A 15,211-nucleotide genomic window follows, 5' to 3' on the forward strand; every position below is an offset into this window, starting at 1 on the left:
GAGGGTGCCCATCTCTCCACACCCTCTCCAACAACTGTAGTCTCTTGCTTTGTTCATTTTAAAAAATCTTAAATGCCTATGTTGAAATAAAATGTGTTTTAGTCTGTTATGCATGATTTTGTACTATGCTCTGGATTAATGTACAGACATTTGTTAAGTCTATATTTAAATAACAAATTAGTCTGTTGATTTTTTGTGACTGCTGGTGATCATAATGTTATTCCAGGTAGTTTAAAAGTAAAGTATAGATTATATATATATAGTGGTGTCCTTGTTTCCACACCAAAATCTTGGATTTTGAGCTAAGGTTACATTTTGGAGAAGGGACCGCTAAGTTCTAAACAGGATCATAACTGGAATTGTTTATGAGTTAGGAACATGTCAGAACTAGGTAGCCTGGACTGGTCTAAGGCTAAAGTGGACACACCTGGAAAGACTCAACAAAAATGAAGCTGAAGTGTACATGAGATCTGGACTGAGAACTCAGTTTATAAAAGAAGGGTGATTGATTCCTTTCCTGGCATACTTGGGGAAGTAAGCCTATGATCTAAATGGGGGTGGCATGCTTTTGCTCATGGTGCTTAAGCAAAGACCAGCTTGGGAAGTGGCAAAGAGGTAAGGCCAGGAATGGAGTCTGAAATGCTCATTAGAATAATTTCTGAGGGCTTTCAGCACAGCCAGCTGACTGCTCTCAGCAGGGCGCTTAGCCGGCTCTTAAAGGGCACCATCCAGAGAAGGGAAGAGAAACTTCTCTTGAGCTGATGCAGCTTCCTTGCTTCTGTGTGATGTTGGAGCCGTGTCTGTTAGGTAGATGCGGGTTCAGAGAGGAGCCAGAAGCACCACTCCCCTGTGTTTCTAAGTCACCGTCATTTATTCTGTGATGTGAGAGCCCTGATGCATGGCATCAGCTTTTAAGTGGTACCGTGTCAGCACATCCCTGTGGTCGAATAAAAAGGTCCCAAATTGAGTGAGCATCTCAGGCTTCTTTGAGGAAGAGATAGCCTTGTCCAAAGAATTCAAGGGCTGCGAATAGTGCTTAATATTTGAAAATTGGAGGCAATATGTTTGTTTCTTATCCCACAAAAAAACTCAAATTCTTGAGCATTTGCTTCTACACTGAATTTTGGTAAGGTAAATAAAATTATTTTTCATGCCTTAGCGTAGGCCACAATTGATAAGATTTCCCACTAACCTGTTTTATTTCGTATATGCCACTGCTACCTACTACGTTGCTGAAGAAAGAACCACTGGGTCATTCTCTTTCTCCCTTGACCCCACAGTTAGTCACTCAGCAGGTCCTCTCAATTCTCTGCTCCAGGGTAGCTCATCACCTGTTCCCAGATGTACAAAGGCCTCCCTAGAAGTATTTTTGCCATTTTTTACTTGCATAGAGTGTGAGCTCTGGAATAACTCAAATATTATTGTGTCTCTTAATATCTTCTGTGACTCCCCATTGCCTTTAGATGGTAAGTCCACAACCTATGTGTACTTTGTCAGCATGGTCTCAGGCCACTGAATCTTAGGGACAGTGGATAACTTGTTCACCAAGAGCCTAACTTAGTATGGAGCTAAATACTTCTTGAATAGTGTGATTTCCTTGCAAAAAAGACTTTCCAACTCTGATTTGTATATTTGTTATGTTTTGCTTAAAATCAGGGTTTTCTTAGGGCACCTGGTGGCTCAGTCGGTTAAGCATCTGTCTGGCTCAGGTCGTGATCTCATATTCGTGGGTTTAAGCCCCACATTGAGTTCTGTGCCAATGGCTCAGAGTCTGGAGCCTGCTTCAGATTCTGATTCTGTCTCTGTCTCTCTCTGCCCCTCCTTTGCTCATGCTGTCTCTTTCTCTCTCTCTCTCAAATATAAATAAAATTTAAAAAATCAGGGTTTGCCTTACTTTATCTGCACCAAGATGTGGCAGAATAATGGCAAAGTGGCTTTCCCCCAAAGGGTGAAACACTGTAAAGTCACGGCACCCAGCATGTGGCAGAGACTTCCTGGAGCCCCTGGGGGATGGGTGTGGAAGTGGGAGAGGCTTTGGCTGCTTGGCCACCAGCAGTCCTGGATTCTCTCGCTGTGCAGCTGCCGTGGGTGGTATTCATGAGGGACACTTTCTAACCCTTGACCTCCAGCCCCACAACAGCAAATCAATCACCAGTGCTAACAAATTGGCCTTGGCTTACCACCAAGTATGAAATTATATAAGACACACTAAATGAATGTGTTTAAGAGGTTTCTAAGATACGGAAATGAATATTCAAAGTCTATAAAAAAACAGAGATGCTTTTGTAAAGAGTCTGCTTTCTTCTCTTTGAATTGGATTTCCTTGTCATAGAAATTAGTTTCATACACCCACATAGTCCCCAAATCTCTGCCAGAAACAAATGACCATTTGTGAAGTTGTTGGCTTTTGATTTATTCTATAAAAAGTACCCACATGAAGTTAACAATTGCAGGCTGTCACTGCACCACATGTAATAATATATTCAACAGAAGGGTAATTTCAGAAGTAGTTACAAGCTAATCACTGGTTGCTACTCTGTTCCAACCGTATAAATTGTAACATTGCTTTAGTATAATCACTCACTATAAAATAATTTCATTTTATTACTATTTTACATTATACCTCAAGTGGAAAGACTCATTTAGCAAATTGTGACCACAAAGGTGCTCCAGTGAGTTTTGAAGTAACACTCTGCATTTGGTATTTGATACCATTTTTCAGTGAAAGGATTTAGTAATTCAGTTTAGTGATTGCTGCTGCAGAGAAACACGCATTGGTGCACAGGGCCATTGGTCCTCTGGCTCCAGATGTGTATCTTTAGAGGCAAAGTAAATACTAGAATCACTTAAAAAGGAAAAAAAATTCCCTCCACTTTCTGAAGCCATAAGGGTTCTTTTGTTTTGCTCTGTTTTAAACTTAATTTTACTTGTTTGATAATAAGTTTTGCTAGTATATTCAGGTTTTTAAAACTGGCATGGTGCTGGGGTCCTCATTGTTTCATGTTCCATCTACTTATGTCAGTACCAACGAAATGTAGTTTTTTTATGCTCAGGAAAAAAAGTCCAGAATTCTTGCCTCCTCTTGATAATGGCAAATCTGCTGGACAACTGAGAAGGATCTCACTCAATCCCACCGCATCTAGAGTCACGTGATAGCAACCGCTCGCCTGAGTCCCCTTCTCTGAGACCCATCATTTTCTTTCCAGTATTTTAACGTCAGAGCTGGAACCAAAGGTGATAGAAGTTCCAAAATCTCACGCATCTATTGACTAGAGCCCCCTCTTCCAAAGCCCCTGAAAACATTTTTTTTGAAACTATGCTAAATGCTAACATTTTAAATGATTTTGTATTTCTATAATTCCATATTTGCAAAATACATAAATCCATGTTTATATATTTTCAACAATTTCTAATTTATACATATATATCTCTTATAGCCTAAAAAGATAGTATTTGAGTCCCAAGAGCCTCTGACCAAGAGCCCAGAACCTGTTCATCTCTTGTCCCAGCCCAAGCCATGTTCCTACCAGTGAAGACAGGCTGGAGCCCAGGACAGGGAAGATGGCTTTTTGCTCTGGGGTTGAGTGAACTATGCTTCTCCATCTCTTAGCTGGTTCCAGCAATCCTGTCTTTGCATTTCTATACTGCCTGGTCATTCTCTCCCTTTCTCCTCTTTCTTGGTACTTAAAATGGCCTTTCTCTGAGTGGGCTAAGATGACTAATTCTCTGGGTTAAGGCATGTATCCAGAAAGTTTTCGAGGTAGATATAATTTTATCTCTTCAAGAAAAGTGAATAATTGGGAATAGGAAGGGAGCAACAATGGGCGGCCACTTCCGGACACCGTGGGAAGAGGCATCAACAGCCAAACAAGTGAAGTCACTTGTATCTCGGCAGGCCAGGAAGTTGGGGGTGAGGGAAAAGCATGTGAACACAGGTTTATTTGAGCTTTCTCTATGATAGTTGCTGTCATAAGTATTTCACTATTATCATTATATATCAGGTCATCTTTATATTTCCTTAGCAATATATTGTCACTCTTACAAGGGCACCTAAAGTTAACAATTGTAGATTGTCATTTGTGTTACACAGAGTAATGCATTCAATAGAAATCTAATTTCTGTGTGTACTGAATTCATTGCAAGCTTATTTATGTTTTTAAAAAAATATGTTGCATAAACATAAGATACATATGGGTTTTACAGTTTATGGTAAAATAACAGTTTAGTTGATTACATATTAAATATGATGTAGTTGCTTAAATTACTAGCAACATATTAGGCCACATTAATGATGGATAGTATTCAAATCTTTGGCACATAACCTGGGCAGATTTTTGGAGCAGTGCTTATTCCAGAACCCACACTGTAAGAAAAGCCTTGACAAATTCCCACATCCCCAGAGAAGTAAAATCAAATGATTACAACTATTCTGTGTCAGTTTCATTGTGTTCTACTGCAAGTAAGAAAAGTCCTAACAATAAGTGGCTTAAACAGAGACATTTCTTCTTTATGTAACAAAACCATAAGGTTGCTGACTTTAAGCTTGATTCAGCAGCTTTACAAGGTCAGGGTGCTGAATTGGCCTTTCTGTGATTTTATTGGTCAACTCCTACTGGTCATAAAATAACTGACACCATTTTAGGATTTACTCCTTCATACTTTCTTACATGAAAGTGAATATGCATTTGTTCTGTGTCAGAAAGGAGGACAGATCCCAAATGGGCAGTAAACATTTAACAAAGACTATTTTAGCTCAATATAGGCGAGTATTTACTAACTTTAGAGGCACTCAAAAATGGAATGACTGCTTTCAGGATATGGTGAAGGTACCCAGACTGAGGGTATGAAAGTATAGGTAGGTTTGACAGTCATTCATTTACTATTCCGGTAAAAGGAATTTCAAAATTGAAGAGAAATTTAAGTTATACATTCCTGGAGTCTTTCCTAAGTCCAAATGTTCTACTATTGCTAATACTGTTGCTACATTATTGACTCACTTGAAATAAACCACAGTTATGAATAACTATGGTGAAATTGAGACCTAATTCTCTTACTAAGAAATTATAGGGGCACCTGGATGGCTCAGTTGCTTAAGTGTCCTACTCAGTCTCAGCTCAGGTCTTGAGCTCATGAGCTCAAACCTTGCACTGGGCCCCACAGTGGGCGTGGAGCCCACTGAAAAAATTGTAAATAATGCATCAAGAGGCAAGACATCACTATTTGAATTTTAAATAATTTATGAAATAGCAGCTTGGTGAACCTGGTTTTGCATGCACATTCTAACATTTCTAATGTAGCTAAAATGACTATAGTATGAGTGGATTGGCAAAAGTTCACCTTCTCTAGTTCTACTGTCAAGTCTTTCAAGTGTCAGTCTGTGCAGTTACAGTATATTACATATAAATAGGATGTTTGTCTGATTTTTCCTGTCTGAATTAAATTTTACCATGTTGGTGAGTTAGTGCATTCAGTATTTGTGTTATACTTGTAATTCTAGCCTCACATTGCCTTCACATTAGTTATCCGGATTGTGAAAAAAGATCATAAGTAATATGCTTATAAATCTGGAGTTCTGTGAAGCTCTTAGGTAAGGGTACATATTTTAGAGTTAAAGGTGTGCCTTGAGAGGTCATTCTAAGTCACTCAACTAAAGAGTGAGTAATCATATCTTCACAGCATCCACCCCTGTAGGGGAAACTGACCAGGCAAAGGTTCTGCTTTGGAATTGTTGAATTTGGGGTGCCTTTAACATATCTGTGTAGAACACATATGAAAGTTCTTGTAAATACATGGAAATGGAAATGTTGAGGTCAGAATTAGGATCACGGTTGGAAAGAACAGTTAAAAAACTGATGCATAGAAGAAATTGCTTAGAGCATTCAGAGGATGTAAAGAGAAGCAGGTTATAAACACCATCTTGGAATCTGCTAATATTTGAGGACTCTGAGAAGGAGCAATCTGAAAAGAGTAGAGAACCTGGAGCCCAAGGCTTCAATCACAGAAGCCAGAATGGCTCAACAGAGAGTGGTCAGTTCTGCTGAATGTGTCCGCAATATTCAGACAAGATTTTGGGGTGCCTGGGTGGCTCAATCAGTTTAGCGTCCGGCTTCAGCTCAGATCATGATCTCACAGTTCATGGGTTCAAGCCTTGCATCAGGCTCTGTGCTGACTGCTAGCTCAGAGCCTGGAGCCTGCTTTGGATTCTGTGTCTCCCTCTCTCTCTGATCCTCCCCTGTTCACACTCTCTCTCTCAAAAATAAATAAAATATTTAAAGGACAAGATTTGAAAAGCTTTTTGTTTGGACCTGGCAGTTAGGGTTATTGATGAATCTGGGTTAAGAAATATTTCACGTAAGCCGTAAGTTCTCATTTCTGTTCAAATCTAAAGTTGCATCAATTTGCTTTTTTCTAATTCTTATAATTAAAAAACCAAAAAACAAAATAATGACTTGTATTCTTTCATGCAGTAGACCATTTTTTTTCCTTTTAGGGAAGAGGTCCACAATAGTAGTTACCAGTGGTCACAGTGGATTTTTCTAAACATGTGTTATGACCAAGGACCAATAAACCAGTGTGGTTTATTGAATTTTAGAATATTATATTTGATAGAACAACTTGCTAAGATGTGTTTTGTGAATTCATTTTCTCCAGGATTTTATTTTAGGTTTAGAGGCAGGAAGTTTTCCAAATATAGTTTATATTTTTGAAATTATCCCTGGAAAATGTTTGCAGGAGCCTTATTTTATAGGTTAAACATTTTCAAAAGAGGTTCAGATAAGCTAAACTATATCCAGTCATTTTAGTGTACTTAATATTTAGCCCTGCACAGAACACACATTGTTATTGTTTTCTTCATAAAAAGGGCCTGGTTTTTGTGAAAGCACTCAATGAGGACAAAATTCAACTGTTTAAACATAGAATGAAGGTAAATGTAAGCTATGTAGGTATATATGCTGTTCTTTATAGGTTAAAACATACATAAATTCTCTTTTAAGTCAGTGGTTACTGCTTGTACACATAAGATAGAAAACTAAATATTCAAGTGCATTTAGAATGAAACACTGCAACAGTCTGTAAGAGAAATTCAAGCCTAGAAGGTGAACCAAGTTCTTAGCTTTTATGGGATCTAAATATTTTTTCATTCATGGTAAATCCATATTCTGCAGGTATACATTTATTGTTGGGGGAAAAGAAATTTGTTACTCTGAGACTCCTGCAGAAAGAGTTTGGCAAAGGACCTGATTTTTTTAAAGTTTTATTTATTTATTTTGAGAGAGACAGAGCACGAGTTGGGGAAGGTGGGGGGTGGAGAGAGAGAGAGAGAGAGAGAGAAGGAGAGAGAGTCCCAAGCAGGTTCCATGCTGTCATGCGCAGAGCTGGATGTGGGGCTCAAACTCTCAAACTGTGAGCTCATGACCTGAGCAGAAACCAAGAGTTGGATGCTTAACCAATTGAGCCACCCAGTTGCTCCTGAAGGACCTGATTGTTTACCCTTACAATATCACAGCTGGAAACAGTGAGGTGACCCCAGATATACCTCAGTAATACTTTGAATCCCTTCCGGAATAACACAGTGTATTAAAAAACCAAACTCACAAATTAAATCAGTGTTACTGGGCGTTCTCCATACCTCCTTAATGGTGGTGCTACAGCTCTCAGTTGTGGTCAAGCTGTGCTGTAGTATGAACTGGCATTCTAGAGCTGCAAGGCCGGGAGAGGTTACCAACTTCTTCCCCATCCCTCACAGACAGTGCAAGGACAGCTCAGCGTCTGGCATCAAAGAACTGAGCTTCATCTTGCCTTGTAGAGGCAGAAGCTCAGGCAAATGACTTACCATCTCTGAGCCTCAGGTCCTCAGTGCTGCTGGTCACAGGTAGAGCTACTGTCAGGAGTAAATCTAGGGACACAGTCTATGAAATTTTACTAACAACACAATATCTTTGAACAGATAGGAAAAAGGAGACCTGAGAGCTATGACAAAATTGTTGGAGTTTACAGTTTGTGCGACCAGTTTCCCCAAACACTTGTCCATTGGAACACAATCATGTTTCAACAGATTAGCAAATATTTGGAGCCCCAAACTATAATGGTGCAAATATAAATGTGGGTATAACATAATCTTGGGATTTATTGTTATTTTAAGGGAGATGATGCGTAGAGTCAAAGGATTTAAGTGATGTTTAAAAGCAGTGTACTAGAATAGTTTCGTTGTGCAGTGAGTTTTGTAGACATTAAGAATGTTTAAGTCCGAATAGTTTTCACTTGGGATGGAGGGTCTAGTGTAACTTGTCGTACAGCTTGTCATGGTTTCCATAAGGCTTGTGTAGGTGCCAACATATAAAAATCTATTTGGATACCTGTGTAGATGCTTCACACCAGTCTTAAAAATACTAATTGCCTGTATTTTCTATCCGATGCCTGATACAATGTCAGGCTATGTTTCAAAGGAACAAGAAAATAGGCCATGGCACTCTTTTGTTATCTTTACCTAATCTGGTATTTGTTAGCTAATTGTTCAACTCATTTGGCTTCTTTGTAGTGCTCTGTGACCTGTGGTTCTGGAGTTCAGCAAAGGGATGTGTACTGTCGACTGAGAGGCGTTGGTCGGGTGGCTGAAGAAATGTGTGATGTCTCTACCCGGCCTGATTTTCAGCAGCAGTGTTGGCGTCAGGACTGCATACAGTACCAGTGGGTGGCAGGAGAGTGGCTGAACGTGAGTATTGAGAAGTAAACTTTCAGAGACCCTGCGTAAAAGAGTGTGTTACTCATTTTGTCATTGCACCTCTAGTGTTCAACGTCATGTCATAAAAAAGAGACACATCGGCAAGTGATGTGCACTGATGCACAAAACATTCAAGTGAATGAGAGTTTCTGTGATCCTTCAACCAGACCTCTTTCAATCAAACAATGCAGGAACCCTTCCTGCAAGTATATTGTGGTAACAGGAGACTCATCACAGGTAAGAAAAAAGTTAAGAACTTTTGTTCCTGGAAAACACAACTGAGTCTAAAATTTGATGTAGTTGAAACTGGCTCTAAATTTGTGGGTGCAGATAACGGTATGCAGAGCAATCTAAGGGACGGGACCACTGACGGCGTGGTTGTTCAACTCTAGTTCAGTTCTAAGGTGTCAAATGAGGCCAACTGTGAAATTAACTACCAGGAACAGTTTGGCAAACTGGCCTTGAGAAGTTGCCTGCTGATTACAAACAGCTCTTTTGAGGTATAGTTTGACAAACAATAAATCACACGTATTTGAAGTGTATACATTTATAAAACCATTACCATATTCAAAATAAAGAGCATCTCCATCATCACCAAAACTTTTCTTGTGCTACTTTATAATTTCTTTTCCTCTCTCTTCCAACTACAGTAAGCTAATCTGCTTTTCATGTTAGTGATCCCTCACTATATTTTGCATTTTCTAGGGTTTTGTATAAATGGCATCACACAATATGTATGATTTTTTTTGTCTCATGATTTTGATGACTCTAAGCATTTTGAGATTCAATCAGGTTGTAGTATAAATCAATGGTTTATTCCTTTTTATTATTGAACAATATTCCGGTATATGGATATCTCCAAGTCAACTAAAATCTCCTGTGATATCTGCCATTAATCCCCATGCAGTCTTTTTTTTTTTTTTTAAATCTCAGACAGTATAATTTTTATCTTTAGAAGTTTGATTTCAGCTCTTTTTAGATCTTCCATGTCTTGGCTTAACTTTTTGAATATGCTACAGTTATTAATAACTTTTTTTAATGTCCCTTTCTGAGGGGACTTTAGAATGTTCTCAAGTTTCTGCAACCATTACCATGATCTAATGCTAGAATATTTTGTCACCCCAAGAAGAAACTCCATACACATTAGTAGTCATTTCACATGACCTTCTTCCTGCTCGCTCCGGACAACCACTTAACCTCTCTTCTGCATTGGATATTCCTGTTCTGGGCATTCCATAGAAGTTGAATCATTCACTGTGTGGTCTTTTGTATTTGGCTTTTATCACTCAGCACGGTATTTTAAGGTTCATCCATGATGTAATATATATCTGCCATCATTCCTTTTTATGGATTAATAATATCCATTTTAGGCAGATACTACATTTTGTTTATTCATCACTTGATGGACATTTGGAGTGAGCTACTTTTGGACAATTCTGAATAATGCTGCTCAGAGCAGTTGTGTGTACAATTTTTATGGATGTTTTCAATTCTCTTGGGCAAATACCTAGGAGTAAAATTGCAGAATATTATGATAATGCTGTTTAACATTTGAGGAAATTCAAAACTCTTTTCCAAAGCTGCTGCACCATTTTGCAATCCTACCTATTTTACATGCCTGGAATAAATCCTACTTGCACATGGTGTATAATCCTTTGTATCTGTTTCTAGAACTGTTTTGCTAGTGTTTTGTTGAGGATTTTTGTTTCTACATTCATGAGAGATATTGGTCTGTAGTTTTCTTTTTTTCATGTGTGTATGTGTGTGTGTGATCTTTACCTGATTTTGGTATGAGGGTTCTACTGGCCTCATAGAAAGAATTAGAAAGTGTCCCTTAACTCTTCTTTCTTTTGGAAGAAATTTGGAAAGGTTAATGCTAATTTTTCTTTAAACATTTGGTGGAATTTACCAGTGAAGCCTCTAGTCCAAGGCTTTCCTTTGTGTGTAGTTTTTTTTTTTTGCTTGTTTGTTTTGTTTTGTTTTATTAATTCAATGTCTTTTCTTGTTACATTTCTATTCTTTCTCCCTCCAGTCCAGCACGAATGGTTGTTGCCATCTTCTTGCTTAGTGACTTTTTTTGAACTTGCTGTAAAGTCTGTATTCTTTGTCATATGTAATCACAGAAGTTTTGCTTGATTAGTTTAATTATGAGCTAATGACTGGGTAGTGATTTCCTCAGACACCCAGAACCAATCTCCAGCCTTTGCCAAGAATCTCTGTGTTTAACACTCAGCCAGGCAGTTGACAACTTGTCCTTAAGCTTACTGTCCTACTTTTGTGCATGGCCTGGATGTCAACCAGAGGTGAGAATATAGGCCTTTCCCAGGTGCTTCCTGAGCAGGTGTGCAGTCTGGACATGAACACATGACTATGCATGTCCGCAGCTTTCTAGATTCCTGTGAATATATTGGAACTTTTCACCGCCGTTATAGACCTCTCATTTCCCAGATTCTCCTTTTAAGCATTTTTTATCTAGCTTATTTTTTGCTCCAACTGTTATCCTTGCTCGGGAAGCTGCAAATTTAAACAGTGGCTTTTAATTGGGTTCAATAAATATCCCTAAGGGGAAAAAGGCTTTTAGCACTGGGCTTTTAGCTCTGAGTCAAGTCAAATAAAGACAGCCTTGCAAGTGGGATCTTCTAGAAAGCCATCAAGCAATTCAAATTATGACAGTTCTGTGGAAAAGAGGCTTTGAAAAATTCCAACCCAGTTGTGCCTCTTTTGCGGTTACCAGGCTGCTGTTTTCACCATGTTTGCAGGGCTGATGATTTTCAAAGCTACTATGGAGCGAGAGAGGGGAAAATGGGTGTAGGTTAAGTCAAAACACCACAAATCTTCCTCTTAATCCTGACATTTTGGCTTGTTAATTAAATAAATAATTCCTGGATAGTTGCAAGCCTTTGGTTAATTTCCAGAGTTCTGGAAAAATTAATTCTGAAAAGTTTTTCCAGTTTTCTCATTGCTTTTATGGAGGAGAGAATGTTCAGAGGTCCTTACTTATCATTCCCCCCTTTTGATCTGTTTTGATAGATGGCTTTTTCTCTTCATTATGGGTTATATTTTCCTGCTTCTTTTCATGCCAGTTAGTTTTTTAAATATCATATTAGACATTATGCATTTTACCTTTTTGGCTATTGGCTATTTTTTTTATTCATATGCATATATTTGAACTTTGTTCTGAAATGAAATTACTCTGTCTGGAAACCGTTTGATCCCTTCTTGTCTTGCTCTTATGATTTGATAGGTCAGGCTACTACACTGTTTAACCTAAGGTTAATTATTCCCCTCTACTGTGGCAAGACCCTTTTGAGTACTCAACCTATTGTCCCGTGTATATAAGATTCTCCAGTCTGGCTGGAGGGAACAGGAGGTATATTTGGTCTTATGTGAGTACCAGATATAGTCATTTTTGGTAAGACTTTTGGTTGTCCATTCTTTGGCCTCAGTTGGTGTCCTCATACATATGTGTACACTGGGCATAACTGGGCTATGCTCTTGTGTTTCCTTTTCTTGTTCCAAGACCTGGAAATTCTCAAGGTAGTAGACTAGAGCCATTACAGAATCACTTGTTTTATTTCCATCTCCCACATATCACTATACTTTATTGCTTAATGTCCTGTCTTAAAAGCCATTGTTTGATACATTTTGTCCAGATGTTTCTGTTGCTTCACATTATAAGGCAACTTATTTCTTGTCCTCCATTACTGCTGGAAGCAGAAATCTATTTGCTCATTTTTTGATCTTTAATTATATCACTTACCTATTTTAGTCAAATGATATATCACATTATATGTATTAAGATAAATGTATGCTAACTTATATATAGTTACTCGTAAGTTAAGGCTAATAAGAACTCCTTATTTGTTCCATTTCCCTGAAGCTGTGCTTTTCAGGAGATAAAGCCTCATCCAATTAAACTATTAGCAGTATAATGGAAAATAAAACCAAACACATAGGCACTACATAGAGACTGTCTAGCCGGAATCTGCTTCCTTTCCATTTATTGCTACAACTCTGGAAATGTTACCTAAGGTCTCTGGACATTTGTTTACTCATCTGTAAATGAGGCTAATAAATTAGATTATTGTGGGGATGATATAGCCCAGTATATTTTAAGCACCTGGCAAACAGTAGGCCCTAATTAAGATTAAGGGGACCTTTTTTCTCCCCTTATAATTGTGTATTTTTCAGTGTGCAGGTAACTGCGGATTTAGTTACCGACAAAGGATTACATACTGCATTGCAGTCTGGTCTACTGAGAAATATAAGCTTCATCAGCTTCGGCCTATAGACTATCGAGAATGTCCTGTCCTGCCTTCTCCTCAAGTTTACAAATGCAATTTTAGGAGCTGTTTGCATGTGGCCACTTGGAAAGTTGGCCAATGGAGCAAGGTCAGTTTATAATTATGAATTTAAAACCTTTTGAATGAGACTTTCTAGGTATAGGATGCCTGGTAATCTGCATGTCTAACTAGATCTTAGAGTTGTCTCATACCATTTTTGTCTAAAAACCACTATCAGTTACTTCTATAAATATCTCTTTTTCTATGCTTGTCTGCTTCTAAGCAAGGGCCATAACTAATAACTTCTTACTATTCCTCAGAGGACTTTGCACGGTGGCTTGCATTTTGAGTAGATGCCTAAGAAATATTTATCGGTTAAGTGAAGAAGTAAATAGATCAAATGTATAATGAAAGTCATTGGCACTATATTCCATTCTCAATTTGATAGAAAGCAACTGAATGAATATTGCTCTCCAATCTTAGCATCTAACAAAGAGAATGAACTTTGTGGTCTTAATAACCATCATCAGTTAAAGCATATTAAGTATTTACAATATACTGTTGATATAACTATACAAAATAAATGAAAAGAAGCCAATAACTGAGAAATAATAGATTCCAGCTCACGCCTAAGGATTTCTCTCACCTGTGACTGTTCAGCCTCCAGGATGTCTTTGCATCTGCAATAGTGCTAGCCACTATTGATCATCAGTTTGTTCCAAAGGGGCCTAGTCTGAGAGAAGATACAGGCTTACTGACTTTATTATCTATCGTATATTTTACCTTCAAACTGTACCCTGTTCACAGTGCTCAGTGACTTGTGGAACCGGGAAAATGGAGAGAAGGGTGGAATGCATGGCTATAAATGGTCGGTCCAGTAACTTATGTTTAAAGCATTTGAAACCAGATGCTCAAAAGAAATGCTATGTCAATGATTGTAAGTAATAGACTTTTAAAATATGCCTAGTACACAAGTGTTTCTGGGAAATTTTAATTAAAATCTGAAAATAGGAGTGGCTGGGTGGCTCAGTCGATTAAGCATCCAACTTCAGCTCAGATCATGATCTCATGGTTTGTGAGTTTGAGCCCCGCGTTGGGCTCTGTGCTGATAGCTCAGAGCCTGGAGCCTGCTTTGGATTCTGTGTCTCCCTCTCTCTCTGCCCCTCCCCTGCTCACTCTCTGTCTCTCTTTCAAAAATAAATAAAAAAAAAATTTTAATTTTGAAAATAAATATTTGTAGTAGTCATATGCTTCATAAAACAAAATGTCTGTTTTTTCAGACTGTAACAATTTGTATGATTGAGCTAAATTCATGCTAAGCTTTATTATTTGTTTGTTGTCAATAAGTTGTATTCATTTGTCCTTGCAGGTAAAACATTTACCAGCTGCAAAGGAATCCAAGTGAAAAGTAATATTACCAAGGATGGTGATTATTACCTTAACATTAAGGGAAGAATAATAAAGGTATTTAGAAAACAGTTTGTATTTGATTTTAACATTGGCTGTTGACTGGAAAAACCTTTTCTAGATGTTTGCATTTTCCCTCTAGATCTATTGCTCAGGCATGCACTCGGAGAACCCCAAGGAATATATATCATTGGTCAAAGGTGAAGAAGACAACTTTTCTGAAGTGTATGGTGTTAGGTATGAGATTTTGGCTTATCAGTGCATTTTGCTGGTCTATCAAGAGAATTAGAAGTTCCAGCTTTCAGAGTGATACTAGAATAGCCCACAAGTGGGACAAGTAATTTAGGAGCAGGTGAACATGTTAAACGAGATGATGTCCATGACTATTTAATAAAGACTTGAATGTTAACATGGGCTCACAGAGGGTGAGCCATGGGACAACAGAGAAGAGTTTAAGAGCTATATGTATTTTAACAGAAATAAAATTAATAAGAGGTACCTGGGTGGCTCAGTCTGTTAAGTGACCAACTCTTGATTTCATCTCAGGTCATGATCGCATGATTTGTGAGTTTGAGCCCACATCAGGTTCCATGCTGACTATGGAGAGCCTGCTTGGGATTCTCTCTCCTTCCTCTCTCTCTGCCCTTCCTCAGCTTGTGCTCTCATGCACTGTCTCTCAAAATAAATAAATTAAAAAAAAAAAAGAAAGACAATAACAGTAGTAAAAGCTAGGAGAACTCTACCTGAAATGTTTTTCCATAAACCATGCTTTAATTTCCCATCAAGAATTATATGTTAA

The 15,211-nt window shown here is 38.2% G+C and overlaps 1 protein-coding gene across 1 annotated transcript in view; it reads left to right on the top strand.

The window, feature by feature from the left end:
• Positions 1 to 15,211, top strand: part of ADAMTS20 (ADAM metallopeptidase with thrombospondin type 1 motif 20) — a 169,938-nt gene that overhangs the window by 124,741 nt on the left and 29,986 nt on the right. The window contains exons 30-35 of the mRNA XM_029954152.1: positions 8,540 to 8,713; positions 8,789 to 8,959; positions 12,914 to 13,114; positions 13,813 to 13,942; positions 14,375 to 14,469; positions 14,555 to 14,649. Coding sequence (XP_029810012.1) covers positions 8,540 to 8,713; positions 8,789 to 8,959; positions 12,914 to 13,114; positions 13,813 to 13,942; positions 14,375 to 14,469; positions 14,555 to 14,649 — 866 coding nt within the window. The remainder of the gene's footprint in view (positions 1 to 8,539; positions 8,714 to 8,788; positions 8,960 to 12,913; positions 13,115 to 13,812; positions 13,943 to 14,374; positions 14,470 to 14,554; positions 14,650 to 15,211) is intronic.

The sequence above is a fragment of the Suricata suricatta genome, chromosome 10 (assembly GCF_006229205.1).
Source record: "Suricata suricatta isolate VVHF042 chromosome 10, meerkat_22Aug2017_6uvM2_HiC, whole genome shotgun sequence".
NCBI classification, from domain to species: domain Eukaryota; kingdom Metazoa; phylum Chordata; class Mammalia; order Carnivora; family Herpestidae; genus Suricata; species Suricata suricatta.